General features: G+C 46.1%; 3 protein-coding genes across 6 annotated transcripts; 2 read left to right on the plus strand and 1 right to left on the minus strand.

Annotated features, from left to right (window-relative positions):
• Positions 1-74: 74 nt before the first annotated feature.
• On the plus strand, positions 75-5,337 carry si:ch211-107m4.1 (heterogeneous nuclear ribonucleoprotein U-like protein 2). 2 transcript variants are annotated; one of them, XR_003978275.1, is made up of 11 exons: positions 75-839; positions 1,020-1,099; positions 1,323-1,589; positions 1,806-1,918; positions 2,143-2,409; positions 2,747-2,869; positions 3,063-3,164; positions 3,542-3,713; positions 4,149-4,402; positions 4,476-4,528; positions 4,863-4,929. XR_003978275.1 is itself a non-coding variant. In XM_030367857.1 (11 exons), exons 1-11 carry the CDS (start codon positions 142-144, stop codon positions 4,938-4,940), a joined length of 2,175 nt encoding a protein of 724 aa, XP_030223717.1. In that variant the 5' UTR covers positions 75-141; the 3' UTR covers positions 4,941-5,337. The 2 variants fall into 2 exon arrangements, 1 of the variants encoding a protein (XP_030223717.1); XM_030367857.1 differs by having other exon boundaries at positions 4,149-4,370; positions 4,863-5,337.
• Positions 5,197-12,378, minus strand: nudt22 (nudix (nucleoside diphosphate linked moiety X)-type motif 22). 2 transcript variants are annotated; one of them, XM_030367858.1, is made up of 8 exons: positions 12,311-12,378; positions 12,050-12,094; positions 11,770-11,857; positions 10,989-11,652; positions 6,519-6,644; positions 6,116-6,267; positions 5,642-5,735; positions 5,197-5,490 (listed from the first exon to the last, which is right to left on the minus strand). In XM_030367858.1, exons 3-8 carry the CDS (start codon positions 11,853-11,855, stop codon positions 5,335-5,337), a joined length of 1,278 nt encoding a protein of 425 aa, XP_030223718.1. In that variant the 5' UTR covers positions 11,856-11,857; positions 12,050-12,094; positions 12,311-12,378; the 3' UTR covers positions 5,197-5,334. The 2 variants fall into 2 exon arrangements, with proteins under 2 accessions (XP_030223718.1, XP_030223719.1); XM_030367859.1 differs by having other exon boundaries at positions 6,116-6,213; positions 12,050-12,343.
• Positions 12,379-12,400: 22 nt separating this feature from the next.
• Positions 12,401-17,666, plus strand: dnajc4 (DnaJ (Hsp40) homolog, subfamily C, member 4). Of its 2 annotated transcripts, none has more exons than XM_030367860.1 (8): positions 12,401-12,479; positions 12,860-12,970; positions 13,118-13,230; positions 13,328-13,418; positions 13,750-13,943; positions 14,103-14,270; positions 16,090-16,176; positions 16,422-17,666. In XM_030367860.1, the coding sequence occupies exons 3-8, from the start codon at positions 13,139-13,141 to the stop codon at positions 16,522-16,524; spliced, it is 735 nt and encodes a 244-aa protein (XP_030223720.1). In that variant the 5' UTR covers positions 12,401-12,479; positions 12,860-12,970; positions 13,118-13,138; the 3' UTR covers positions 16,525-17,666. The 2 variants fall into 2 exon arrangements, with proteins under 2 accessions (XP_030223720.1, XP_030223721.1); XM_030367861.1 differs by lacking the exon at positions 12,401-12,479 and adding an exon at positions 12,506-12,655.
• The last annotated feature ends 547 nt before the right edge of the window (positions 17,667-18,213 follow it).

The raw sequence follows: 18,213 nt of genomic DNA on the forward strand, positions 1-18,213 counted from the left end.
CCAATCAGATCCTCATGTCCCATATTGAACCTGTACCCGTGTTGTTTTGGTCCTGGTGTCGTACAGTTTTCGTTTTTCTACAAAAAAAAAGAATCGCACACACATGTCGAAATAAGGACCGAAGGAATAACTCAATCGAAAATGAAACTCTCGGATATAAAAAAGTGCAAAGTGCCGGAACTACGATCCAAACTCAAGGAACTCGGACTGGACCCAAAGGGGCTGAGGGCTGAACTTATCGGGCGGTTGTGGTCCGCGCTGGAGGCAGGACTTCAGATCAGTCTCCCATCGATCGAGAGCGACCGAGACAGCAGAACTAATGCCTGCAAGGTGGAGGTCGGCCCACACAATGACATCCCACCATCGCCTTTGGAAACGGATACTCACCACATTGATGTCACGTCGACCTCAGCCCCCGTCGCCACCATGACGTCCTCTTACATCTCATGCTCTATCAGAGAGTACGCAGACACCGCCACGCAGACAGACACTGCCCCTCAGACAGACACTGCCCATCAGACAATAGACTGTAGTTCCATGTCAACACGGCCGGTGGACCACCACGCCATGGTCGGGGAGGGTGGGCTTTCAGCGGAGCGACCAACCCCCCTGCTCGAAGAAGACCCGGCGCAGGGTCAGACATCACTACATGTCCATGACAGTGAATTCAGATTAGCAGATTCGAGCCAGGTGCCTGTTTCTCGAGACGCGGAGGAGGAGGAAGAGTCCCAGAGCTGGCATGGAGAGGAGGGACGCACCGGGATTGCCAGAGACTCGACCCGGTGGGGAGAGATGGGAAGGGCTTTCTACGAATTCAAAGAGGAGATCCGCTACAAAAGGTACAAATGACATATCGCCCTGGACGATGTTGTGTGTTTATATCTGTGAGGTGTTTAAGTGCAGACCAACAGGAGGTCATCGTTGCATGACGTCATCATCACTATTGATCTATTATTGATTCTGCTTGAGAGTCTGAGCACCGACGAGTGATACTAATTGTCCTATCTTCCCACTTTAAGAGCCAAATTCACACCGCCTACCTATAAGACAGAACGAGAAGTTGTGGAAGAGGAGAACGAAAGTGTCCGAATAGATACGTGTAAGTATTTTGAACTGAAAAAGTATCATCCCGTCTTCTATTTAGTTTCATGTTACCATTTCTGCATTATGGGGTATACAGCTGGTCATAGGACATAATGGACTCCAATCAGAATGTAAGGGTGTTCTCTTGATTGAGGTGAAGGTGTGACGGCGCCATGGTCACATACATTCAAAACCAAAGTGTTATTCTCATGGCATGTCTCTCTTTACCGACCCCACAGCGGCCAGCGACCTGCACTTTGAGACAGACCCCGACGGCAGCAGCGGCCGCCCTCTGTTCCCGGAGCGGTTCCCCCTGCTGTGGTCGGGCTGCAGGCTGACCCACGGCCTGCGGGGGGGCACCAGGGCCAGCTTCGAGGTGAGGCTGGAGGGGGAGGCCCACGCCCCGGCCGCTGCCCTCCCCGGCGGGCAGGCCGCAGCGGAGCCACGGCCGGACGCACTTCGCCTGAGGGTGGGCTGGGCCCCGGACACCAAGGCCTTACCGCTGGGTATGGAGCGGAACCCTGCCAAACAGATGGTTCATGTGTAATAGGCCTTTATAAAAGATGTGTCGGAGAAAGGTCAAAATTGTACTTTCCACGATTGAAAGTGTACTTATTGGTTTCATAAGTAATTGCCTTCAGAAATGCTAACAGATTAAAAAAATTGTTTCGTTTCTATATTTTTACTAACTGTCTCCATTCTCCTCTCTCGCCCTTCACCAGGTGAGGATGAGCTGTCTTATGCCTACGATGGGCGGGGCAGGAAGGTTACCGGGGGTAGGGAGGAGGCGTTTGGCGAACCACTCTCAGACGGCGATATCATTGGCTGTTACCTAGTGAGTGACACCTGTCTGCTGTATGATGCTTTCCAACGCAACAACTCCTCCTATACATTTGCTAGTTATTTTAAACCATTCTTAATTCTTCTGACACAACAACTCCTCCTATACATTTGCTAGTTATTTTAAACCATTCTTAATTCTTCTGACACCACATTTGTGTGTGTGTGTGTGTGTGTGTGTGTGTGTGTGTGTGTGTGTGTTTGTGTGTACGAACGTAGCTGTTTTCCGCAGACGGCGTGGCAGAGATGTCCTTCCATAGAAACGGGCGTCCGATGGGCGTGGCCTTTTGTCTGGGCCCCTCGGTGCTGGGGGGCAAAACACTGTTCCCCCATGTCCTCTGCCGGGGCTGCTCTGTCAGGTTCCGGCTGGACCCCTCTGGGGGCCCCTGGTACCCTGGTCCCCCCGGGGACACCCCCCTGGTGGCTCTGCCGGCGGCCGACAGGGTGCGGGCCCCTCCATGCCCTCGCTCCAGAGCAGACTGTGAGGTGAGGCGTTCATAGCGGAGTGGGGGGAGATCCTCTCTGAACCCTCTACCGTCCCACTCATCTATCATCTGTTGGATTGTTGAGCAGTTCTGTGCAACACGGTCATGATTAAATCCATCCACATGGTGATTCATACACCGAATACACTAATGTGACTGGAAGAAATGACGGCTGTGTTGTAACCCTTTCATACACATCCATACAAGGACTGTAAATAATAGAAAAGCTGTAACATCTAAAGAAGGGCTTTAATTCTATTGTCAACATTATTGAGCTTAGAAACATGCAATTAAATGTTTCCCCCTGCCTTTCTGTTTGTTCCTCCCCCATCTGCCAGGTGATCATGATGGTGGGTCTGCCTGGTTCTGGGAAGAGCCACTGGGCCAGGGTCCTCATGGACCAGCACCCGGAGAAACGCTACCAGCTGCTGGGCACAGAGACGCTCACAGCCAGCATGATCGTCAGTTCATCCTGACTCGACACCCCCCCCCCCCCCATCTAAGACATTATGAAATCAATATTTCCTGCAGTGTACTTATCCAAGTGTGTGTGTGTGTGTGTGTGTGTGTGTGTGTGTGTGTGTGTGTGTGTGTGTGTGTGTGTGTGTGTGTGTGTGTGTGTGTGTGTGTGTGTGTGTGTGTGTGTGTTTGTAGGGTGAGGGTCAGAGGGAGAGGCAGTTGCAGCAGGCCTCTCAGTGTTTGACCGAGCTGATCAAGATGGCTGCTCGCAAACCAGGAAACTACATCCTGGACCAGGTGAACCTCCAAGATTAAAACTGCATCAGTTGTCCACCGATTTGTAAAGATCCACTAGCGTTATTAGATCGAATTCAGCACTTATCTAGCCGATAGTTGCTTGGTTCATTCCCTTGTTGTCTTCCCTCTGTCTACTGGCAAGCAACCCAAAGAAAAATGCCTAGAATCATCAACAAAAGTTAGCAAAATACTGAATACAAAGTACTGAATTCTGAATGACTTTGTAACATGAAGAGAGTAATAACTAATAACATATATTTATACGGGCCGTGCCCTGGGCCCAGTGTTTGAGTTGAGCCAGCCCAGTGTTTGAGGTCAGGCAGCAGAGTGTTGACCTCCTCCGGTCTCCTCCCCTCCGCTCCACTCCTCATTCTCAGCTCAACGTCTTCGTCTCGGCGCGGCGCCACAAGCTCCAGCTGTTCGCGGGCTTCCAGCGGGCGTTGGTGGCGGTGGTCGTCCCGCCCACAGAGGAGTGGAGGAGACGGCTGGCCCTGCGCCAGGCCCAGGACGGCGAGCGGATCCCCGACACGGCCCTCCTCAAACTCAAAGGTTCAAACCGTCTTCAGGTTCCTTCTCTGGTTGTCTGGTCCAGAGAACTACTTCACATCAACAAGTGCACTTGTAACTGGCTTATAGCCAGGTTTATTGACCTAATCTTTAGCAAACGCCCTTTTGGTTCTTTGCAAAGACCGTGCCGGCCTGATCTATATTAAACTGTGAAAATAAATATTGAGATCGCCTAGGAAATCTGAGCAGGATAGGAGACTTCAAAAACAATGATTACAAGGATTACAATTTTCCACACCTGGCCAGACAAACAGAAGTAATGATAACCCCTCAACAAAAGCAGGTTCTTTTTAATTAGTCATTTCAACCATAGACACTGACTGTGCCACTAACAATTGCAAAAAAAAAGAGCGCTCAACAAGGGTGTCAGAGAGTTAGGCTCCTAATGAGCTGTGTATCCCCCCTCTCGCCCCTCAGTGAGCTACAGCCTGCCCGAGCCCCAGGGGGAGGGGGTCCTCCAGGAGCTGCTCTTCGTGGAGCTGCCCCAAGAGGAGGCGCGGGCGCTCCTCCACACCTACAGAGAGGAGGCGCAGCGCCTGCTGCCCCCCGTCCCTCCACCACAGAAGAAAGCCCGCCTCCGGAAGAACAGAGGCTTCGGCCCGCCCCCTTCTCACGGCCACCAATGGAAGAGGAGATACGGTGAGTGACAGAGCATGGGAACTCCTTCTCAGGTGAGCGTTGAGTGCTGAGTGATGCTATTTGTGTTGTAATGCAAACAAAGTAATGTCAATGTTTGTTTTCTAGCGGGAAGTGAAAACGTGTTCCACCGGCAAGCCTGGGGACCACAGCCCATATTTGTAAGACCAGTGTTATCATTGCAGTGCTCGACATTTTAAACTGAACACAAGTAGAGCTGGGGTGTGTAGGTGTGGCTGAGGCACAAGCTCATCCCATTAGAAAATCTGAAAGAAAATTCCTATCTGCCACACCCACCAACCACGTTTCCCTCACCTTGCTTGAACAACATGACCACGCACTAGGAGAAACCTCTTCCTTGAGTTTAAAAGCTGTAGAGTAGACTGTTAGCTTACTGACTATATACTATCAGCTTATGGCACGGTAGGGTTTGCATATAAAGACACATGGAGCTTAAATGCTCATCTTTGGATTCAATTGTGCTTCTTCTTGCAGTGGAACTCCAGCCATCCAGGCCATGGATCTTACTACAACACAGCTGTTGGCTACAGCGGTTACCAGGGTCACTGGTAACCCCCCCCAAACACACTAAGTCCACTGGATTCACGGCAGGGATGTTGCAAGCAGATGGTAGCTGGTTGAGGCCGACTGAGTTTTTCGGGGTTTTAAATCTACAGTGCATACTTTAATATTTTTAAGATTGTAATAGTATTGATCCAATGTCTTTAAGAGATTGCCTGTGCATACTACCTGCTCTGACTTTTTTATTTCTAGCTTGATTTGCATAAAGTCATGTGAAGGTTTTCTGTATAACTATTCTAAAAACAAATCAATTAGTAGATTTTTATTCCTTAAAACAGTGCAATTTTTAAAATGTATTTCATTAGTAAGAAATTGTACAGATCTTTGTATGTAAAAAGAGAAAAGCCCAAAAAGTATTAAAACCATAACATTTGGCAGATGAACATCATTCTTTTTCGTCGTGCTTTTGTTGGTCTGAGCTCGTCTGCTCCGGCCCGATAGATGCGTCAGGCCTGACGAGTTGATAGAGCAGGACAGCTCCCTTGGCCGAAGGACAAAGCTCTGACCACAGGGGCCTGGAGCTGTCCAACTGCAACAGCTCCTGCATTGTTACACAAGGATAATACAAATACAATGAAGAAGGAGCACATTTTATAAAAGCATACGGAGGGATTCTGCAATGGGCCATTTTCTGTCTGTACAAATGGTTGGCACATTACTATGATCTGTGAGTGATGAATACGATCCCTTACCTTTGTGCTGAGGAACACGATGTCTGTGGACTCATTGGCCTCCGCTCCACCTCTCCAATACAACTCCCTCACTTCCTCTGAGGTCAAGGAACAGCTGCAGATAAAAACATTATGAAAGGCCTGATTCAATAAAGACTCCACACCTCAATTTATAGTCACTCAAAAGGTCACTTGATTATACCATCTGATAAGTTGCCCATAAGTCTTATTTATCATAAGACACTTATTTCTATTTGTTATATACCACTACATGGGTTGTTTAAATATGTGTGCAGTGTTTTACAAAACTATGCATTAAAATAACCTGAACAAAAGTAAAAGAAAATCCAAGAGTGAATGTCTGATTTGCTCATTTTTAATGATGATCGATAGATTAGTACTATTTACTTTCCAAACAGGAGTAACGTGTGACTTTTAATGCAAAGCGTTGGAGATGGATGGTACGGGTGGTGCTAATACAGTCCGAGTCCCAACCTGACGTAGAACTCTGCGCTGGGTCTGCCTGCGCTGGTGTGGTTCAGCGCTACGCCCATCAACACGGGACCTCCCAGGGAACCCAGCGGCACGTTGACCTGCCCACACGAGAACAGGAAACACTGCCGTTGGTTCCTGCCCCAACAAGACCACTGTGTAAAGAGCCACCAAACACTGAAGTCCAACTAAAGGAACAGCAACACTTCTGGTGAAACCGTAGTAGCTCCCATTAACCGTATTAATGGGAGGGTTATGATTTGACAACACTGACAAATTACCACAAATAGGAAACAAAAACAGAATCTCTGGTGTTTGGGAGGTTTCCCTTGGTTTATTCCTGCGGTCGCCCTTCCTTTTCATTGGTTGAGTAGAGGCCTACTCAGTGTTCTGAACTAAAGGTCACCTCGTCTCTGATCTCGGCACAAACGGAGCTGAAGATCTCGGAGACGACCGCCTTGGGGCTCCGCTGCACCGCGGCAATGCTGATTGGATCCTGACTCACACCATCGCTCACACAGGGGCACACTGCCTGGAGGGAGGGAGGGAGGGAGGGAGGGAGGGAGGGAGGGAGGCAGAGAGAGGCAAGAGTAAGCGATGACCGAGACAAGGTGAGGGAGAGAGAGAGCGGTCACATTATGAGCAGGGGGTGTTAAGTTCAGAATGTTGCATTCGCACTTTTGGGAGAGTTATAGCCAGTCAATTTCGCCATTATGAATATAGAAATGATTGATCCAAATGGAAGCCATTCAAATAATAGAAGGTATTTATTCGACCATTAAAATCCCTGATTGACCAGTGTGGATAATGTGGGACAGTGGTTACTAGCACATTGCTTCTTCTGGGTTTTTGCTACAACTTGTTTAACGACACAGGTCATTATGTGTCACGTTTGACCAACCAGTGTTGAGGTCCAATCAGTACCTTCCACATGTCCTTCCAGCCTCCAACTGTGTGTGATGTGTCTGCTCTAGGCACCCAGTGCTTCTCACCTGTGGCTCTGGGTGCTTCTCACCTGTGGCTCCGCCTCCGGGTACTTCTCACCTGTGGCTCCGGGTGCTTCTCACCTGTGGCTCCGCCTCCGGGTACTTACACAGATAGCAGACAGCCCACAGACCTTGAAGAGAGACAACAGCCCGCCCGACGCCATCAACACTGTGCCCTCCCCCATCGCTGATGCTGGCTTGGCGAGGAACGGCCACCCCCCTCCTCTGCATTCCCCCATCGATGATGACCTCCAGCCTCATCTCTCCCATAGCCACAACAACAACTCCAGCTCCGATGTCTCCCTTTGCGATTTTCCAGCCGAATTTAAGAAACTGGAACATGCTGGCATCAAACTTGCATCTGTGTCAATGATAGCATCGCCACGTCATGGCCGCAGGCTGCTAACACTGCTAACACCCAGGAGGACGGCGCCCCACCCCCACCCCGATAGTAGTCCTGAGTATTACTGAGACAAAAAAGGGTTCAGCCGTAGACACAGTATAAAGGAAGTTTCTCATAATCTGCTGAACCCAAGGTTGCCTACGTCAAAGCAGGGCAACTTTCGCATTCATGCTGTAACCACTAAGAGAGTAAACAAAGGGAAACTTAGACACACTGCTAACCTCACAAATCTCATATCTATTGCCTCCAAACCAAAAACAACCTTAAAGCCTATCAACAGCACCATCAGGATGGCTCTACTTAATGTGAGGTCTCTTAATAACAAATCATTTTTAGTTAATGATTTTATTAACACTTCCAAACTGGATTTTATGTTTTTAACTGAAACATGGCTGGAACAAAATAACAGTGCAACCGTTCTGATAGAGACAGCTCCTCCCGACTATAACTTTTTTGATGCATGTAGATCTGGAAAAAGAGGTGGAGGGGTTGCTGCTATATTTAAAAATGTATTTCAGGGGAAACAGATGTTATTTGGTGATTTTCCATCGTTCGAATACCTTAGTGCTGTATTGAAATGCTCCCCCAGAGTTCTCCTATTAATTATTTACAGGCCACCCACATATTCTGCAAATTTTTTCGATGAATTCACAGAATTATTGTCTAGCATCTCCACAGAATTTGACTGTCTAGTTATAACTGGTGACTTCAATTTTCATACTGATGATTTGAATGACAAGTGTGCAAAAAAACTTTTTACCATTTTGGACACATTTGAACTGTCTCAACATATGAAAGAGGCTACTCATTGCAAGGGGCACACTCTAGACCTGGTTATCACAAAGGGCCTCAATGTTTATGATCTCTCTGTGACTGATCCTTCCTTGTCTGACCACTTTTGTGTTTTCTTTAACATATCTTTTATTCCCGACATACAGACAAAATCAAACACTGTCAAAAAACGGTATATCAATGAAGATTCTAATGTACTTTTTAAAAAGGCCATCTCCTTGCTACCACCTCTAAACCCATGTTCTGCTGATGATCTTGTAGAAAACTTTAATTTGAAAATTTTGAAAGTCATAGATGTCATTGCACCTTATAAGGTTAAAACGATTTCTGGAAAGCAAAAGGCACCCTGGAGAAAAGCTGCTTCTGTAACAGCACAGAAAAAGGAATGCAGGAAGGTTGAACGCATCTGGCGTAAAACAAAACTTCATATTCACCATGATATCTATAAAGAGAGCCTCCGTGCCTACAATTTAGAGTTAAAAAATGCTAGAGAAACATTTTTCTCCAATATCATTAAAACCAACACTAATAATGCAAAAACCCTATTTGCAACTGTTGACAGACTGACCAACCCCCCAACAGAAATTCCACCTGATCTCCATTCCACGCAGAAATGCAATGAGTTTGCAGCTTTTTATATTGATAAAATTGAAGGTATCAGACGCGCCATCAATATCTCCACGTCAAACAAAAATGTTGGACTACCACCCTGTTCAGGCAAAAATTACGTGGCAAGGATGGCATGCTTTAATGTCATAGACTCTCAAAATCTTGTGGAAACTGTGACACAACTAAAGCCATCCACCTGTTGCCTTGATACTATACCTACCAACCTCTTTAAGAATGTTTTCGACTGCCTAGCAGTAGACATATTGCAGATAGTTAACAACTCTCTCCAGTCAGGCAAGTTCCCAAAAGCTTTGAAAACTGCAGTTATTAAACCCCTTTTAAAAAAGCGGAGCCTAGATGCCTCTATTATTAACAACTACAGACCAATATCAAATCTACCCTTCATAAGTAAAATCATTGAGAAAGTTGTCCTCCAGCAACTAAATCACTTCCTGGCATCAACTGGTTGCTATGACACCTTCCAATCAGGATTTCGACCCCTGCACAGCACTGAGACCGCCCTTATTAAAGTTGTAAATGACATCCGTCTTAACACAGACTCTGGCAAAACCTCAATACTAATGCTACTTGACCTCAGTGCTGCATTCGACACTGTAGACCATACATTACTTCTGGAAAGGTTAGAAAACTGGGTGGGGCTTTCAGGCACTGTCTTAAATTGGTTCAGGTCCTACCTTCAAAATAGGAACTACTTTGTTTCCATTGGCGACTTTGTATCAGAATCAACCAACGTGACATGTGGAGTCCCACAAGGTTCGATCTTAGGACCCTCTTTATTCAACATCTACATGCTCCCACTAGGGCAAATCATGCAAAATAACAATATTGACCATCATTGCTATGCTGATGACACGCAAATCTATGTATCGCTATCACCAAATGACTATCGGCCCATAGATCTGCTGTGCCACTGCATTGAGCAAGTGAAGGAATGGATGTGCCGAAATTTCCTTCAACTAAATGAGGACAAAACAGAGATAATTGTATTTGGTCCTAAAACGGAAAGGCTTAAAGTAACCCAACACCTTCACTCTCTGTCCCTGAAAACCTCAATCAAAGCCAGGAATCTAGGGGTTATCATGGATTCAGATTTACATTTTGACAGTCACATCAAATCAGTTACAAAATCGGCATATTATCACCTTAAAAATGTAGCAAGACTTAGAGGGCTCATGTCCACCGAAGACTTACAAAAACTTGTACATGCCTTTATCACTAGTAAGCTTGATTACTGCAATGGTCTCCTCACAGGTCTTCCAAAACAAACTCTGAGGAAGCTTCAGCTTGTTCAGAATGCTGCTGCTAGAGTTCTAACAAAGACCAAAAGATTTGATCATATTACACCAATTCTGAAATCGTTACATTGGCTTCCTGTAGGTCAGAGAATTGATTTTAAAATCATGTTGCTAACCTATAAATCCCTACATGGTTTAGGCCCAAAATATTTAACTGATATGCTTCCACTACATCAGCCTTCTAGACCACTAAGATCCTCTGAGACCAATCTGTTAATTATCCCCAGAGTAAACACAAAACATGGGAAAGCAGGATTTAGTCACTATGCAACAAATAGCTGGAATAAACTCCCAGAGGATTTAAGACTTGCCCCAACTCTGAGCACCTTTAAAACAAGACTGAAGACTTTTATGTTTGCTATAGCTTTCTGCTAAAATCTTAAATACATTGCACTTTCTAAAAAGCTTTTTTAACTTTGCCTTTATTTTCTATTTTAATACTAAAATGCCTTTTTCTATATTAACCATTTCTTTGCATATGTTTTTCTTTTACTTATCTATTATTTTATTTTATTGTATGACAATGTTTATATGTGAAGCACTTTGAGTCTGCCTTGTGTATGAAAAGTGCTATATAAATAAAGTTGCCTTGCCTTGCCTTGCCTACTTCTCACCTGTGGCTCCGGGTGCTTCTCACCTGTGGCTCCGCCTCCGGGTACTTCTCACCTGTGGCTCCGCCTCCGGGTACTTCTCACCTGTGGCTCCGGGTGCTTCTCACCTGTGGCTCCGCCTCCGGGTACTTCTCACCTGTGGCTCCGGGTGCTTCTCACCTGTGGCTCCGGGTGCCCCCCTGGGATGTCCAGCAGCCCCCCGGCCTCCGCGACCCGCTGGCTCCTCCTGATCAGCACCACCTTCCCGTCGCTGGTGCACAGGACCCCGCCCACCCCCAGGGGCTGGGCCAACAGGCCGCACGGATCATTCAGCTCCGTCTCTCCTCGCCGCCGCAGAGCCCCGGCTCGCTCGGACCAGTTGGTGCCCAGGAAGTCCTTGTAGGACGTCAGGCCCAGCCGCAGGGTCAGGCGAGGACCGGCCTCTGCTCGTGTAGAGCCCCGGACCCCGGGGCCACAGCCTGGGTCTACACCGGCCAAACAGCCGAGGGCTGGATGGTCACAGTCTCCATTTCCTTGTTGATAGCGACGGCCGTCAGTACACTGAGGCGTGGGATTAAAGGCACCTTCCCCTTCGGGACATCGGCGCTCTTCTTCACCCCTGTCACCCCCATCGGTCGTTGGTTGGCGTTGCTTTGGAGGCGCGCATGGGAGATGTTTGGTAAACTGACAACCGGTTTGGGAGGGGGGAAACTTGGAGGAGTCGAAGGTAAATGAGTGCAGTCTGAACTTGGAACCGTTGAAAAGCCAGGGCTCCCTGGTGACACGTTTTGCCCACACCTCTTCTATGTGGCTCTCTAGCGCAGCATCTGTCTGTCTGTTGAAGCTGGGAAAGGGATAACAAATTATATTTACCTATACAATTAGCTGACTATAAATTATTATGTTTGAATAATCAAGAACTTTAGTTAATTTTTCCATTTTGACAATTTATCAAACAAACCTCTCCGACACCTCCACTTGGACCTCGGCCTCCGCAAGTCCACGCCAGACCGCACACTCCAGCAGAACGGACACGTCAGGGTCCATCTCTGACGCACGCACGCACACGCACACGCACAAGTTTCAATTACAACAGTCGTCTTATTTTACGATCTTCTAAAAACATCAACATCTGAAGTACACAGCATTCCTCCTCCTCAGTTAGCTTCGTCAGACTATGTTACAGAGTAGGGTCGTTGTGTTGGAACAGACCTCCACCCAGAAGGGTTGTTCCACATTACCTTGGAGAGGCACTGGAGCTCATGACGCGGACACAGGATCTCTACCTGGTTGGACAAATGTGTGTGAAAAGTCTTCCTCTTTCTTTTTTGACGTGTCTAGAATAACTTGAACAGTACTGCCACCCACCGGAAAATAAATCTTACAACTTAAAACCTTGTTTTGCGTTATTTATAGAATATGTTCATATTTATACATCTATATATGTATATATATATATACACACACACACTCTTTACCGTATTTTAAAATGACTTAACAACCTTTGCCGACGCTCATCCAACATATTGCGTAAAGGTTGGATTTACACAGGGGATTGACCGCTTGTGATGCAAAGTTTCATTGACGAATGGTTCCTACCCGGACCCATTTCAGCAGCACCCGGCGGCACAGCTGTGTTATGAAACTGCTGCATGGGAGGCGGTGCTTGTGGTATGTTAACTTTGGCGACTTCTCATATAAATTGTATCGTTTTCTAACATATTGCCGGATGAGATATTTGTCTGTAGGCCAGTTACGCATGAATGGGTCATAATCTCGAGTGAACGTCCTGCAATCTGTGGTTTACCAGCGAACCGCTGTTAACCTACAGCACTATTCTTAAAATAGTTAAGTTGAACGACTTAACTAAAAAGCTTTCGTAGGCATAACCATCAGCAGTGCTATCCTGAAGTTGTGTATCTTATATGTTAGTGTTATAGTATGAAAGTGATCAAATCGAATTATTTGACCAATGGGTGAGCGACAAAGGTCAGCCAAACAGCTGAGCTTGCAGGTCAGGTAATTTCATTCACAGAGTCCTCTGCTTTCAGAGCGGCATCGCGTGACCCTTCTGGAAGAAACAATGTGAGTCTTTCCTTTATGAACTTACTCATCTACGTCAAATGGAATCCCACTGAGGTGTAACAACTACCTCAAGTCAGGTGAGCCTCTTTAATGGGTCATTTACTTTTGAGCTTCATTTGACTTCTGTTTTGGATCGATGCTTTTACTTTGCTACAGTTTTAGTCCAATTTTTCAAAAATGTTATATATATATATATATATGATTTTGATATATTTTCGTCACAGGTACTGTAGCTGTTTCTCACGATGCAGTTTGAGGCTCAGCTGAGTCTCTGTCGGAGGTGTCTCTGGAGCTACAGGAGTGGACTGCGGATGCTGTCCCTGAGCTCAGCCAACAGGTATTGTGTACGAGCGAAACCAGACGATATGTCAGTTACTTTTCTTAAAGTTGATCCCATTCCCAACACTCTGGTATTCTTTGGGTTTTCTTTGCAGAGCGGTCGTGAGCTATTATGAACTCCTGGGGGTCAAACCTACTGCCACCTTGGAGGAAATAAAGCATGCATTTTTTGCCAAATCCAAAGAGGTATGTGCTCTGGTCAGTGCAGTGGATGCAGTTGCATAGGATTGGCATTTTTTGAAAACTGTTAAGATTATTTCAGTTTACACAATATGTACATTCGATTTCCTGCTTTGTTTTGACAAACAATTCAATCAATTCTGCTAACGAGCTACATCCACATCATGTTATTGTTGTTCATAAGGTTACAACTGTGTATCCTTATGAACAAGGTTCTTGGACTGCATTTATACAGCGCTTTTCTAACCAGTGGCCACTCAAAGCGCTTTACAATACTGCCCAACATTCACGCATACATTCCCCCCCCCCCCCCCCCTCCGCTCCTCTGCTGCGGCAGGTCCACCCGGACCGCGACCCGTCCAACCCGGCGCTGCACAGCCAGTTCGTGGAGCTGAGCGAAGCGTACCGCGTGCTGGGCCGCGAGCGCAGCCGGAAGGAGTACGACTTCAAGCTGCGGACGCCCTACCGAGGGGGCTGGGTCCCGGGGCCGGGCGCCAACATCCGCACCGGCTCCACCGGCTTCAGAGCCAGGTGTGTGTGTGTGTGTGTGCACCTGCACACACTGCAACACAATACACCGACTGGAGTGACTGTTGCACCGTAGCGCACGCTGTAACTCGAACAAATCATTGACGATGTGCTACTAATATCTTCTTAATAACGCTTCTTCTGTGACGGGGTCTGCCTTAGTGAGGAGTCCCATGACAACACGCGCTACTGGGAGCAGTTCACCCAGTCCCAGGCGCAGGAAGTCACCCCGGAGGAGTGGGAGCGCAAGAGGAGGAGGAACTTCCGTCTGGTGGGATACTGCCTGCTCACCATGCTGCTCAGCGTGGGCAGCCACTTCTTCTTCTTCAGGTGGGGCCTTGTGTATTAAAAAATGTATCCAGTTTTTAATATATATAACATATACAGCTAAGGAGATGTCGGCCTATCTACCACGCAGCCTCCACTCCAGAGCAGTCCACTCACCGTCCGGTGACTATAGCGACAGTAACGGATAGCCACCCACACAGCAAGACAATAAGTCAATCAAAGGCAGCCTACCAAACAGGTCATTTGAAATAAGTTCCATGGAAATACAATGAGATGCGGTTGTGTAGAGGGATTATCAGTCTACGTCACTCCCCGCTCTACGCGCATGTCATATGCAGAAAGAGACGAGAGCAACAAGAGCCGCAATCATGTCTTGTTGTGCGGTTGGTTGAACAAACCGTTTTAATAAGACTGATTATCCCACTTATTCTACTTCTTGCGTGCCAACGTAATAAAACAATTCAAATACTTTAATAATTATGCTTTTCCTTATTCACATTGCATGCTTATTAAATGTATACTCTGTTTGAGTTCATCTCCCTCAAAAAGTAGTCCCCTTTAATTACGATCGATCAAACATGTTTTTGACATCTCGAAGGGCATGATCCCACTTATACCATGGTCACTTGCCAAAGAAAATAAATTAAGATCATTCATTTATATTTTCGTGCGTTTTACAATCCAAATATAACGTTTTTCAGATAAATAGGTCCGACCTTAGCTACGACTTGGTAACGGGAGGTATTCTAGTCCGCTGAGCTATGAGCCAGAGAGCTAACGTCATGGATGGTACATATTTATAATTAGAAATTCGTCCCAGCCTTTATACCACAGATACTCTAGGGTCTATAGCATATAACCGCGTTTTCTGATTACAGTTTAATGTTACAGTAAGCCAACATACTGTTGTTTACTTGTAACAAGTAAACAACATCGCTAATCAACACCGCAACTGCAAATGAACCACACGGAGATAACCATGTCAACCGGTCAAACTAATTTTCTTTTTGCGATCATTCTGCGCGCGCGTCCGCCATGTTGATAAACAAATAATCCCCAAAATCATTGATGACCTTACCAATAAATAATGTTTCTAGAAACGGGCTGTGACGTTCGCTAAGCCCCTGCACGTGCAATCTGCCACGTATTGCCTCACTATGATGGAGTAGGAAAAGCATCCAGTGCATCCACGACTAGGCAGTCGTACATCAGCCGTGTACACCCAGTGTCTAATACATACAACAGCAGACATGGGCTTTGTGCGGCGTGCTAGGGAGCGTGCTGTTTTGGAATATATGTGTTTCCATATCACAGATCACTAGGGACACCACGTCTGAGGCGTCTCACAAACCAGGCCAACAGCCCACATAAGCCCCTTAATTAGTTCATCAGCTCAGGTCACTTGTGGCCTGGCGGGAAAGCTCGTGACTTCATTTGCATATCGGTGTCGGCCAAGAGGCTGGTGAGAGGCACGTCACCGAGACCGCCGTTAACCGGGAGTGATGTACATTATGGGGAAACAGCAGGGTTGTATACTATTGGAACGAGGGAAGTTATGTTTAAATACACACACACACTCCTACTTTTATTCTTATCTGTTGCTCAACATTTTAATGCCTTGTCTATGAAAAAAATATTTTCCTTTTGAACTCGATAATTATGCTGCGAATGTCCCGTCCAGCTGTGGGGGATGCAAACTCATTTCACTCATTAGTCTTACTTTTGATTTGATGTGAGTAGATGTTTTGGAGATGAATATTTGGCGTTGGGGATGATTGTTAACATCTAGCATCACCCTCTGCATACTGAACCGATCAACATTGTAACTCATTCCAGTGGTTCTCTACTTTCCCCTTTTCAGGAAACTGGAAGAGATGCACTCCAATTTCATGGACGAGAAGGACCGCAACATCACAGAGATCTACAACCAGTCCAAAGAGCGGGCGAGGTACAGAAACCCAGAGTGTTGAGAATGGATGAATGAATGAATGAATGAATGCTGGTAGGATTCTGAAGGTACTTGGGGATTACAAACTAAGTGTATTCATCTGGTGGTGATAGAATGCAAAAAGGAAATGTGTGTTACTTGACAGTAATGTAAAACCATGGATACAGAGGTTATACATCTATTAAGTGTATATGTATAGCCACAAATATTCAATCAGATGTTTTCATGTGTGTGTTCACATTCAGGGTCAACGGCTTCAAGAAGCAGACCGAGATTCTCCGTCAGAAACACGCAGAGTTTGTGGAGAAATACAATCTGCCCAACGTGGACGGGGGTGAGGAGAAGTAGCCCTGGGGAACGGACTCGAACCTGCGACCTCTGTGGACGGGCAGGCAGAGAGGTTCGTACAGGGAGCAGGTGATTTAGAGATGGTGAAGAGACGGTTCTTCAACTCTGACACAGGAGTGTGTTCTATGTGCCAGCCGTTAAAAGGAGCTCCCGGGTTTGATGGGGAAGACATTCAGGGGAAGACATTCAAGGCATTCAAGGTAACACATTCAAGGTAGCACCGAAACAAGGAATAAAGGAACAAGCAGAGATGCCCGATACCCATACACACGCAAACACACACACGCATACACACGCACACAAAAGCACACAACCACACCACAAAAAACAGTTGGAAACCGAAATACCCATACTGTATAAGTTGTGTGCCTATACATTCATGAGAAAAGGCTTTGTGTTCAGATGTTTGGACGATGCAGTCACATGTCATTTGAAAGACCTGTGGCCAACCACACCCTTTGTTTCGAAGAGAACTGTTGTGTTCCATGCAGACATCTGAAGACTGACATACTACCCAACAAAACACAAACCATAACTTTATTATTAGCAAGAGAGGATTTTCAACCCTCATCTCTCAGTGATTGCATCATCTGGTTAAGGTACATCATGATCTTACTAGACAATGGTAGAAACACTCAGTGTTATTAAGTATCTTAAACTGTCAAATGATTGTTATTGTAATACTGCCAGGCCTAATTCCGTGTAAAGGAGTAGTGTAGTTCCTATGTGTGACCCGCAGAGGGCGATGTGTTGGACGGCTGCCTTTAAGATGACAGAAGATGCACTGGATTTGTTTCTCATCAACCCTTTCAGGTGTAAATGCACATTTCAGTTGAGTCGGTTTAGGTTTTGCCCACACTTGTTCTATGGGACGGGCTCTGTTTCGTCCTTCAGTTCAGTCCTGCCGTACGTCCTCTATAATGGAAACCAGAGCTGTGACTGAGCTATTTTTAAGAGGTTATGAATCTATGTGTTTTTATGCGAGTCATTTAGAATAAACAAATGCTGTAATTGAGTTTGAGATTACTGGAGGAAGGATATTATGGTACTGCCCAAACAGTTTCCACATTATTACAACAATGTTGTCGTTGTGGTTTTTAATTTTTAAAATGCTTTCTATGATTAAAAACTTCTGATAAACATTTTAGTCCAATTAATTTCATCATATCTGGTACTGGGCCATAAATCAACAGCGGCAAACGATTATTTAAAACATAAAACGGATGAATAAAAAGAGAATCGACTGAATGATGTAAAGAGAAATAAGCTGATAAAGACAGCGGAAAATAAATTCTAGTAGGCAACAGGGCCTTTTTAAATTGAGTAATGTGGTAAACATGTTGCCTGAAGCAAACATGATAAATCAGCTTCTCTGATCTACGTTCCTCACAACCTCTGGGGAATCCTCCATGGAGACCAAAGTCAAGCCAGGCTGGAGCACTGTGAGAGGATCGACTGGCAACAGACTTCTGAACGGCACAATCGTTTGATACCATTTGGCATTGAGTTAATAATTACACAAACATTACCTGCTCTTTATTCCTATCGTTTTGTCATTATGGGCCTCCTGGCTGACTACTCGACAGGAGATAACGTGGCCCCGCATAAACTACACAGCCCTCATCCTCAGGAGCCGTGTGAGTGCCCTCTCATAACCCAAACACATCATGAGAAGACACTCTCAAGTCG

Source organism: Gadus morhua, chromosome 10 (assembly GCF_902167405.1).
Source record: "Gadus morhua chromosome 10, gadMor3.0, whole genome shotgun sequence".
NCBI classification, from domain to species: domain Eukaryota; kingdom Metazoa; phylum Chordata; class Actinopteri; order Gadiformes; family Gadidae; genus Gadus; species Gadus morhua.